Below are 11,709 nucleotides of genomic sequence, written 5' to 3' on the forward strand. Positions count from 1 at the left end.
GGTGTGTGGCCGAAATTTGCGCCCAGGTGAAGATGTACTTTCCTTTTTAAAAGAGTAATCCGCGGATCTTTGCCTATTGTATTGAGCCCTTTCCTTATAGGAATCTCCTTGACTAAGTCGAACGCGCAGCGCAAGGACTTTCCTTATATTCACATAGGCAGAGGTCCAGATAGGCTAAAAATGAAAGTTGGATTGTTCCTTCAGCCTTCACCTGCCAAGGTCGTCAGCCCACGCGTAACTCCTATACTGTCGTCAGCTTACGTACGCCAACGTGGTCCGTCAGCCAAGGACATCAGCCAGACCTTACAGTCAAGGTCGTCACCCCTGACTCGTCCACGTGATCCGTCACCCTAACGTTGCTGCGTAAGGGGCATGGCTATGAATGCTAAAGAGGTGTTAATGACAGCAGTTGACGGACGGCGTATTGTCGTCAGCTTCTTGACGTGCATTCAATATGTAAGTGAACTTCCGTCACCTTCTTCATGTGTCGTCACCTTGTAATAACGTCACTATCAGCTTTGATGGGTTGATTTGTGTTTGATCTATTGGATTCAACTGATTTGAGAAAAACTAACCCTAACCCTTTCAATCTCTCTAATCCAAACTCTTAGCCGTCTCTTTTGTTTTGTCTCAATGGAGAATCCTCTTTTGCCTTGTCAATCAAATCCCAATACTAGGGCGGGTCAGTCTGTTTCGGTTTGTGAACCGAAACTAAATCCTATAGAAGCGGAGGCTGAGTGGGAGGTGGGGGAGGAGCTGCTGAAAAGTTGGGGGAAGGTAGATGTTGTTGATGGTGAGTTTGACATCGCTTTCTGTACAACAAGCGAGTCGGATGAAGCCATGGTTTTTACGATCAAGATCCCAGACCCCGAAGCCTGTCCACCTCTTTCATACTTCATTCAAAGTCCACGTCCACCTCCTCCTATACTGAACCATATTAAGGGAGTGAAAAAAAAGAAAATCACCACCAACAACAACAGCAGCTTCAGCTTCACCCCAAAGAAGATCAGCCCGGTTTCCAAAGTCGCCGAAGACGGGCCGCCGGGGCCTTACCCCTCTCGCTACTACGCTGTGTTAGACGACCATCTATATTCTGTTGGTGGCCTTGACCCTGATTTCTCAGCTTCAACTATTGCAGATGTCTACGAAAATTACACTCTCTCACATGACAACCCTCTCAATATAGTCGGTTATATCCCCACTACCGACGTATGGATGCTCAACCTTAAATGTCCTGACAAGGGTTGGGAACGTGGTCCACCCATGAAATATCGTAGACAAAATCCTCAGACCATTGTTGTTGATGGTAAGCTATATGTTTTTGGCGGCGGTTTGCGTTGGTTGCAACCCAAAGATACCTTCTCTGGCTGGATGGAGGTTTATGACCCCAAACTGCGTACCTGGGAAACCTTGCCAAACCCCCCAACTTATAGCAAGATCGACATGGATGTCATTTTCGCACAGTACTCGAATTTTGAAGGCAAGAATCAGATCATAATAAATGGGCCGCCAGTACTTGGAGGAGATTCTAATGCGAAGGGTCATTACATTGCTTATGATGTGATATCTCGCTCTTGGAATCATGTGTTTAATGAGGCTCACCTTTCATGGGCAGAAGAAGTTCAGTGTAAAAGAGCTCAAGTTGTTTCTACTACTCTTTATTGGACTACCCTCCTAACTGAGTACACTGATATGATATTTATCTACGGATATAATGTATATTCGAGAGGGTGGACTCGGAGAAAGGTCAATATTAGATCCATTTTAATTGAGGGTGAAGATTTCCTTCCAACCGGTCCTGGTTTTCTCCACTTAGCTGGTTCGAAATTCTGCCTTTTGTTGTTTTCCTACCACAGGCCTCATTATTATCTTAACTGTCTCATATTTGACCTCTATGGTGAAGCGAGTAATACAACCATTCTTTCCGTTCAGAAATACTTGTTGGATTCCTGTTTACAATTTCTGGACTGCATGATTATGTAGGTTTTCTCTTTTCTCTTTATATTTCTTTCATCTCTTATGCCATGCCACACACGCCCATATATTATTCTTCTCATTTTTTTTTATAATTATTCTTTGTACTAGTGGCAAAACACAGAGCAATGGTCCGTCCCGTTTTACATATCGAATTGGGGAGTTCTGGTTTTCTAAGGATATATTGAGTATGCAGGTATTCTTTATTCAATGTTCTTATGCATGCACTTTATAAAAAAATGACAGTTGTAAATTTTTTTTTTTTTTTTTTTTCCAGTTAAAAGGCTTGATTATAAAAAACAAAACAACCCATAGCAACATTACAAACTGGCCACAGAGACCAATGTTGTGGCTACAAGTCTAAGGTCAGACTGACCATTTACATCAGATACAAGCAAGTTAACTAAATCAACAAAGAGTAGTTACAATTGAAACTCCTTACAGTTGTTAATAAAAGCCAGATCTACCTAGTAAATATCCGATATGGGACTCATTACACACCCACACACATCACACAATCAATCAAATTGGGGCATCACAATCTCCCCCACTTAAATCCCTAACGTCCTCGTTAGGACCAAATTTGTGGAGTAATGTCTCTGAGCCCACACGGGGTTACCGGGCCGACTCTGATATCATATGTAACGACCCAAGGAAAAGCGTTAGCCACATCTGCGCTATACCTCAAAAGGACTAGTCACAATTAAGGCTCTTTGTAGTTGTTAATAAAATCCAGATCTACCCAGTAAATACCTGATATGGGACTCATCACACACCTACACACATCACACAATCAATCAAATTGGGGCATCACACACTTCCTCTTTCAACTCATCATTGACATTCAAAGAAAAATATACCCATGATTTGTCCTGGCTGATTCTTTGTCCAGCTTCAGAACAAAATTTCTCTAGCACTTTCATCATTGCATCACAAGCACGAGGATCCACTTTGCTGAATGGGATGATATCATCCGCAAAAATAAGATGGGAGAAGCCCAAGTTATTCTTTGAAGCCTTCAAAGTGACCCAATCACCATCCACACATTTTTGTTCAATGAGGCGTCCCAAATATTCCATGCATAAAATAAAAAGATACGAGAACAAAGGATCCCCTTGTCTTATGCCCCTCGTTGGTTCAAAAGACTCCAAGGCACCCCCATTAACCAAAATGGAAGTGTTTGTAGACGTGACAAAGCCCATGATAATCCTTGATAACTTTGGGGGAAAATGGAAGGCTTGAAGCACTCTATGGATGAAGTTCCTTTCCAAACGATCATATGCTTTTTCCAAATCTAACTTTACAGCCATGTAGCCAATTTTTCCTTTCTTCCTATCTAAAGCATAGAACAACTCTTGAGTGATAAGAACATTATTAGTGCCCCTATGGCCAGGAACAAAGGCCATTTGCATTGGCGAAATTAACTTGCTAAGATGGGGTCTGATGTGACCAATTATAATCTTTTTATAAACGGAATTGCATAAGCTAATGGGCCTGTAGTTGTTCAAAGACTCTGGATTTTGGCATTTGGGAATCAAGGAGATTAATGTCTCATTTAGATAGCTAGGCACAACTCCTCGAGCAAAAATTTGTTTAATCTCCATACATACAGAATTCTTAACATCTGGCCAGAAGTGTTGATAAAAGCCTGCACGAAGCTCGTTGGGTTCTGGAGCCTTAAAAGGCTTGAGAGCCCATAAACCCAATCTGATCTCCTCATCTGTCACTACACCATCAATTTTGTCTCTACCTTCCTCTTCCAGAAAACAACAAGAGAAATTAGAGACATCCAAAGTCATGGAGGATAAATTATTCTCCATGGTATATAGCTTCTTAAAACCAGCCCTAATATGTTCCTTAATTTCATCCTCCCCAGTCAGCCAATTCCCAGAATCATCCTTAACACATCTTATCTTATTTCTATGTCGCCTCACTAAAGTGGAGACATGAAAAAAGGAAAGGTTTCGATCCCCACAAGTAGTTGCGTTAAGCCTGGATTTAAGCGCCCAAAACTGCTCTTCTTGCAAAAGAATTAGGGAATACTCCAAAATTAACTGATTTTCTAACTCCAAAATAAACTCATTAGAATGATTAGCTAAGGCTTTATTAGCACCATTCAATCTAGCTAACACCCTCCTTTTTCTTGCAAATAAATTCCAAAATACTTCTATATTCCACCTTCTGACTCTATCAATAAAATCCAAAATTGCTTCCTTCAAAATTCTATTCTCTATCCAAGCTTGCTGCACTACACTCGAAAAATCCTAATGCAGAAGCCACATCATTTGGAAACGAAAGGGCTTATTCAAATGATTCATAGTAGCCCTACACAACTCAATTAGAGCTAGACAGTGATCCGAGAAAGTTCTAGGTAGGTGTGTCATTATGGCTTCTGGGTAAAGAAGACGCCAAACAGGGTTAGCAAAACATCTATCTATTCTTTCCAAAATAAGATTAGAAATTGGCCTACAGTTTGTCCAAGTAAACTTAGGACCCGCAAAGCCTAAATCCAGCATATTGCATTCATCCAAGCATTCCTTAAACTCTAGGGCTCTGTTCAAATTAACTTGATACCCCCCAAATTTATCCTTCCCACACAATACTTCATTAAAGTCACCCAACATGAGCCAAGGTAAGTTGTGGAGATGAGCCACAGTTTTAAGGTTACCCATAAATTCTTCTTTCCACTAACCTACGACTAGCATAAATTGCAGAAATAAGCCAGGTAAAATTAGAAGAACGCACCTTAACAGATGCATGAATCTCCTGCTCCGTGGAAGATAAGGGAAGCACTTCAACATCTTCTTTTTTCCAAAGAATCCATAATCCTCCAGCATCGCCAATAGTATCCATAGTTATAAACCCATCAAAAGGCAATCCCTCTATTATTTTCACTGCTCTATCTCCACCCACTCTCGTCTCTGTAACCACCAAAATAGACGAACGATGATTTATAGCCATTTCAAAAATTCTTCTTTTGAAATCAGCATTCAAAGAATATAATAATAATATTGTGTGTAATTGCATGTATTCTTTATGGAGTAATTAATGAGACCAGAATCTTGTGGTTCAATGACACTATCGGATCATTCCCATGGGAGAACTTGGGTTCGAATGCCCCCTCCCCACTTGTTGTAAGCAGAAAAAAGAACAATAACTGATGAGAATCTAGGTGACATTTATAGGAAATTTCACTGGTAAAACGTGGGTGAGCGGCCCTAATTAGACAAACCATTAAGAGTAGTAACATAATGTAACAATTAATGATAGAATTCTCAGTTTTAAATATTACCATGAACTCTATGCTTTTATAGCTTTTTTGTTCATAGCATGAATAATGGCAGAAAGTTGTACAGTTGATCTTCTTGAATTTGAAGTAATAGCAACTAGTCCTAAATCAAGAGATGGTTATGCTTAAGGAGTTTTTGGAAACTATTTAGTTGATTGCAAAAATATCATTCAGATGTGACAGGGAGAAAACTGAATAATGAATATTGTTTAAGAGGGAATGCATACTCAGAAAAGGAAGCATATGTTGTTATTTTTAAATTAAGGAATATTTATGAAACTGTTGACAATACATGTTGCTAAGGCTTACGTCTTTGGAGTTAGGGAATCAAGGAATTTGCTTGATAATGCTTTTTTTCTTGACTACTTGTTTAGCTCATCCCAAAATGACTGTTTTTCTTTTGTACTCTGAAGCTCAAGAGAGAGAGTAGAGGCTTAGAAGGAAAGGAAGAAGGAGAAGAGGAGGAGGAGGATAAAGAGAAGAAGGGGAGATGGTGAGGTTGGGCAGGAAATGCAGAAATATAAACATAGGCACAAGGATGGCAGGAACAATGTTCATTTTCCATGTTTGTAAATTATATATATTGCTTCCTGTAGTATAGTCATGGTCTGCCTGCTCAATTCAATTATCTACATTGTCTATGCTCAATACTTCAAGATGTTTTTCCCCCTCTTCTTTGGGTGTGCATCAATTTATTTATATGCGTGATGTATGTTTTATTCTAGAATTATTTTTTCTTTGTTTAATCTTCAAGTGAAAATAGAAGCTTGGGTGAGAAAAATCTTACACCGGTAATATTCTATTAGCCGTCATTTTCTATCTTTTGTTTAGATAAGTGCCTTCATCTATTTTTGTATTTTTCTTTCTTAAACAGCAAAGTTTTGTTTAGATTAGAAACCTCTGCCATTAGATTAGGCTGCATGCACTATAAATATTTGTGGATCTGGTCTTTTTTCTCCTGAGATTAATTTAAGGTGCATGCTCATTCTACGTTGGTTGTCCCCAATAAAATCATAAACTGGATTGGAAACTTGGAATTGGGACTGTGCGATGTGCTTTAATTGAAGAATATAATGTGATTTTTATACAGCTAAGATTCTTTGGTTCTCACAACAATGGTAAATTGATGTTTGAGTTTTTAATTGTAGCAGAGGATTCTTGCATTCTTATTGTAGCTTAATTGGCAAGCCAGTTGCAAGCTAATGCAAGGTATAATTTCATCTGTTATAAATGATTCTTAATTTCAATTCTTTGTGCTTTCAAGTTTGTAGAAGTTGTTAACTAAATGGAATCAGGTGGTCAATGTAACATCGGTTGTTGTAGCTTTCTTGCCGCTACCAGCACCTTTGTTTTTTTTTTTTTTTGTTTTTTTTTTTTAAATGGTCATTAAATATGATTTAGGCTTGGATATTTTGGTTGGATTGGCTCTCTGCCATCAATATACATAAACCATCCATCATGGTTTATGGAAAAATAGGCTAGTGCTTTTGAGGTGTTTATGGAAAAATAGGCTAGTGCTTTTGAGGTGTTAATAACCTCTACAGCATCCACTGTGTTATTTACTTCAAAATAACCTCTACAGCATAATTATTGGATACTCTCAGAATATCATAAATATATACTCTCCCCTCTCACATAACTAGAGTTTTATTAATTAAATTCATGGTAGGATCTACAATTCATATAGGAGGGGGAGTATGCATTTATTGTACTCCCAGAGTATTTAAAAAATTTCCTCCATATACAACCAACATATGTCTTGCTCCCTTATGATTTTTTTGAACAAGAGCAAGAAGACAATGGGAGAAAGAGAGAGGGGATGAAGATGATGGCGTGAAAAGCAAAGAGTTAATGCTATATTTTTCCTTTAATAAGAAGAGTTAACACTTTTAAATCACTAATTTTTAGAGAACAATAATGACTTGAGCATGAGTGTTTTTTCACCGTTAGATCTAATAAAAAACAATGATCTAAAAAATGTGCCACTCTTGCTAAGATTTGTTTCTTTTTTTGAGAAATCTGACAGGGAGTTTTATTATGAAAACAGAAAACTTCTGGCTTTCGTTACAAGAAGAGAGACATCAACTGGGATATGCTCTAACCAATACTAAGGTGCATACAAAAATTTACCTTTTTTTGCTAACTTGTCAGTAATTGAATTGCCAATCCTACATACATGATTAAAAGCAACAGTTCTCAAACTTGAAGTAGCAACCCATGAATCTTCGATGAGGTGACCAAAATGGGTGAGACAAACAAACCCCATTTGAAATTAGAGACTTAGTATGCGTTTGGATTTTGCGTTTTTGCATTTGCGTTTTTTTTTTTTTCCTTGGACAGCGCCTCTTGCACTGTTCATTGTCCATAAACAATGTTTTTAGGCTTATAAACAGTGTCAAGCGCATGAACAGTGACTTTTTTATTATTTTTTTATTGTTTTTAGTTTTCGGCAAAATAATTGATATCCAAACGGACCCTTAATAATCATCTCAACGTCTTTCTCGAAAACCACATCTTGGGGACCTATTTCAGATGCAAAGGCTATAGCTCTTCAACAGGCAAGAGCTTCCATTTCATCAACTGATGGAGGCAAATTACTTTTTTCTAACAAAGCCCCAGTGACCTGCCCTTCACTGTCCCGAATAATGACTCTGATACTTGTTGCTGAGATGTCCTCAAAATTTGACTCTGATACTCTTGCATTGTTCATTGTCCATGAACAGCGCTTTTAGGCTTATGAACAGTGTCAAGCGCGTGAACAGTAACTTTTTTATTATTTTTTTTTTATTTTCAGTTTTTAGCAAAATAAGTGGTATCCAAACGGACCCTTAGTGATCATCTCAGCGTCTTTCTCGAAAACCACGTCTTGGGGACCTATTTCAGATGCAAAGGCTATAGCTCTTCAATAGACAAGAGCTTCCATTTCATCAACTGATAGAGGCAAATTACTTTTTTCTGACAAAGCCCCAGTGACCTGCCCTTCACTGTCCCAAATAATGACTCTGATACCTACTGCTGAGATGTCCTCAAAATTTTCCTTATAACAAGAAGGCAGAGGGGGATACCACAGTTTGGCCGAGCAATAGATTTGGGGGCGTGCTGAGAATCCATAACAACAAAGAACTCAAGTAGGCTAGACATGACAGTGGAATAAACCTGGGAGTATGGCAGTGAAGCTTGCTGCAACGAGATAGCATTTCTCTTATGCCATATGCTCCAACCAATCATGGCGAAACACTCAACAAGGTTTAGCTCTCCAATCTTTAGAATACCCATGAATAAGTCACTGAATGTTGCAAATTTTTCTAGAAGGTAAGACCGACAAAATTTACCCTCCCACCATATTTCCCTGACCATCTAACATCCCCAAATGGCATGCACTGAATCTTCCAGCTCCAAGTTGCAAATATCACAAGTGGCATTTTTGGTGATGTGTCTTCTAAACAAGTTCTTTTTGGTGGGTAAGGACTCATTACATGCCCTCCAAATAAAATGCTTGACTTTGGCCGGGACCTTCAGACCCCAGATATTGTTCCAAAACACCGAATGGGCTGCTGGATTAGACGTACCTGGTTGCAAGGAAGCCTCTTTGGCCAAAAGCAATTTATAGGCATAGCTAGTCGTTTAATTTCCTTGGGTTGTTCCTTGCCATATTAGCTTATCTGGGATGCATCTGTTACTTAGGGGCAAACTCAGAATAGACTTTGCTTCATGAGGTAGGACTTCAACAGAAATCCTGTCCTCCAACCAACCTGGACCTTCGTCATCCATAAGAGCACAGACTCGAGCATTGAGTGGCAGGCTTTTCTGAAGGGATATGACCTTACCCTCTGGTAACCATGAATCACCCCGAATTTTAACTTTCTGACCATCACCTATACGCAAAGTAGAACCTAGACCAACCACATTCCTAGCCTTCAAAATGCTTTGCCAAGTATAGGAACCTCCAATCTCGACATCCTCATCCATGATTGAGCAATTAGGGAAATACTTAGCTTTGAAATATATACGTGGCATTAATTTATGTAGCCATGTGGCACAATAAAGAACGATTAACAAAAAGTCAAACGTTTCAATTTTATATTATACTAGTCAAACGAGTAACATGATATATAAATTGATATTAGAAAATTTGTAGAAAAAAGTAACATAATTAAACTAAATTTTGTTTAGACAAAGTAGAACATAATTGAATCATTTTTTTGGTTTATTTTAATAAAATAATGAGTTCTAACCAAATAAATAAATTATATATATATATATACACACACACACCATAATTGAATGTGGAAAAATGCTCAACTTCATTTTTTTTTTCTTTTACATCTTCCCCTAGATTGATAGAAGTTGTAAGATAAATTCCCTAATATTAGAGTACTTGAACATTGAATTTGAATGGTTTAATGAGTAAGTTCTATAAATCCATAATCATAGTTTTTAAAAATACTTCATCCTACCAAAAGTCTTGTAGTTCAATTAGTATGTTCAGGTGTTGTTTCCAACTGAGATATTTAAGTTTTAATCCCTCTACATTCAAGCTTACACATTAGCAAAATGGATATCTTGCACTATCTTAATGATGTTGCTACTCTATATAGATTGAAATGATTATGTATTCAAGTGTTTGTTGTAAACTATTACAAAAAGTAGTAAAAGCAATGAAATTTGCAGCCCTAAGAGTAAAAAATGTTTCTACTTGCAAAAAAAAAAAAAAAAAAAAAGAAGAAGAAGAAGAAGAAAAAAAGACCTCCATTCTAGACTAACAAAGCAAATTTATGAATCCTTGATCCTCTTTTGACAAACAAATTTACTATCCTATCTATGATGACTTTCTAATAGTGCTTGGATAAAAATTGAATGCCACTTAAAAGAAATGGGGAAAAGGAGAATAAAATGGGAATAAAAAAGGAAGATGATTTAGAAAATTAGAATTGCAAGAAGACATTTCCAACCAAACTCAGGTTGGTATTAGCATGCTGCATCTTATGAAATAGAGATTATGCAACAAAAAATATGAGTATGGGGTTGCATCATAAAATGCATAAGGTTAGGCTAATTCACTAACAACTAAAGGCATGAGAGTTGAAGAAAAATACTAACCAATTCAATTGGTCTATGTTTATTTTAAAATATTAGATGTTTTATAATTTTATAATTTTATTGATGAAACAAATGTATACAAATATAAGACATCTCTTAAGCCCAAGTATGACACCTAGTTTAAGTTGCCTAGTGGGTCTACCACAATAACACAACACAAATTCAATAACAGACTACACTTCACAATTTTCACCCCACACTCCTCTCACCAATTCAAACTGGATCACTCACTCCCAACAATCTCAAACCCTTGATCCTCCTACAACCTTCCACTCCCACCTCACCGTTAACTCAACCACAAATCTACCATTCCTTGGTATACCAACCCAGTATCCATGAATCCCTTGGAACCTAGCAGAAATAAGTCAATAACAGAGAAATAACCCATTGGAAATTTTTTTATTTTGTATCAATGCACGCCCAAAGAAATTACAAAATATAAGAAATAAATCTCCACAAAACAGGATCAAATTCACAAAACTAAATCAAGATTATTATCCATTAAACACAACTAAATACTGAAACTTCCTTCTAACTATGACTATTTTGAAGTTTAGTAGCTTATGGAGGCTCAGGGCTACTAAGCTTTGGAATGATTGTTGGGGCTTGTGATTGTTACAAGTCCTTAGATTTTGGGGATGTTTAGGCTGATTGTGGTATTGAATGGGATCTGAAAGTGGGGTTTGTGATAGAGGCAATTGAACATGATGATAAGAGATTAGCTCCACAATGGTTGTTTGGTTTTTGGGAATTCATGGATTACATCAAAGGAGGTGGCAGATTAAGGGGTGTTGATTGTTGCTCGATGTTGTTAAAGTTAAAGAAATCATCTAAATTTTAGGGTTAGAGAAAAGGCCAAAGAGAGAAAAAGAGGAGTCATAGAATAGAGAACCAAAGAGAAGAGAGGAGTGGCATAAGAATTCAGGTACAAATTCTAGTTTTTAAAAAAAGTTAAATAATTTTGTTTAAGAAAAATAATAATAATGTGGCAAGTTCTAGAAAGGTCAACAAAAAGTTAAATGCTTCAATTTTATATATATAAAGAAGCATGAAACAAGGTCGTTTCATTAAATAAAGACAAAACAAATTTAGCACAGAACGACTCCTATTAAATGAAGATTGGGTTTGTTATTGAGAACGACAATGTTTCCAACCAATGCACATTAAGTCTTCTTGCACATGATAAACACGTGGGTTTATTACCTACTAAAGCTGGATTTGATTTTCTATGAATTGTTGTTATTAGTTAGTTAGAGTTTCAAGATTTCACGATTAGTAGATATTTTTAGTTGGATATTTTTCTGAGGGTTTTGTAAAGTATATATAAGTCTTTGTATAGTGTTTTG

General features: G+C 37.2%; 1 protein-coding gene across 2 annotated transcripts; it reads left to right on the top strand.

Annotated features, from left to right (window-relative positions):
- The first annotated feature begins 531 nt into the window (after positions 1-531).
- Positions 532-5,735, top strand: LOC142643822 (uncharacterized). 2 transcript variants are annotated; one of them, XM_075818535.1, is made up of 4 exons: positions 532-1,819; positions 1,933-1,979; positions 2,086-2,170; positions 5,677-5,735. In XM_075818535.1, the coding sequence occupies exons 1-3, from the start codon at positions 634-636 to the stop codon at positions 2,149-2,151; spliced, it is 1,299 nt and encodes a 432-aa protein (XP_075674650.1). In that variant the 5' UTR covers positions 532-633; the 3' UTR covers positions 2,152-2,170; positions 5,677-5,735. The 2 variants fall into 2 exon arrangements, with proteins under 2 accessions (XP_075674650.1, XP_075674651.1); XM_075818536.1 differs by lacking the exon at positions 5,677-5,735 and adding an exon at positions 2,252-2,867.
- The last annotated feature ends 5,974 nt before the right edge of the window (positions 5,736-11,709 follow it).

Source organism: Castanea sativa, chromosome 7, assembly GCF_040712315.1.
Source record: "Castanea sativa cultivar Marrone di Chiusa Pesio chromosome 7, ASM4071231v1".
Taxonomy (NCBI): domain Eukaryota; kingdom Viridiplantae; phylum Streptophyta; class Magnoliopsida; order Fagales; family Fagaceae; genus Castanea; species Castanea sativa.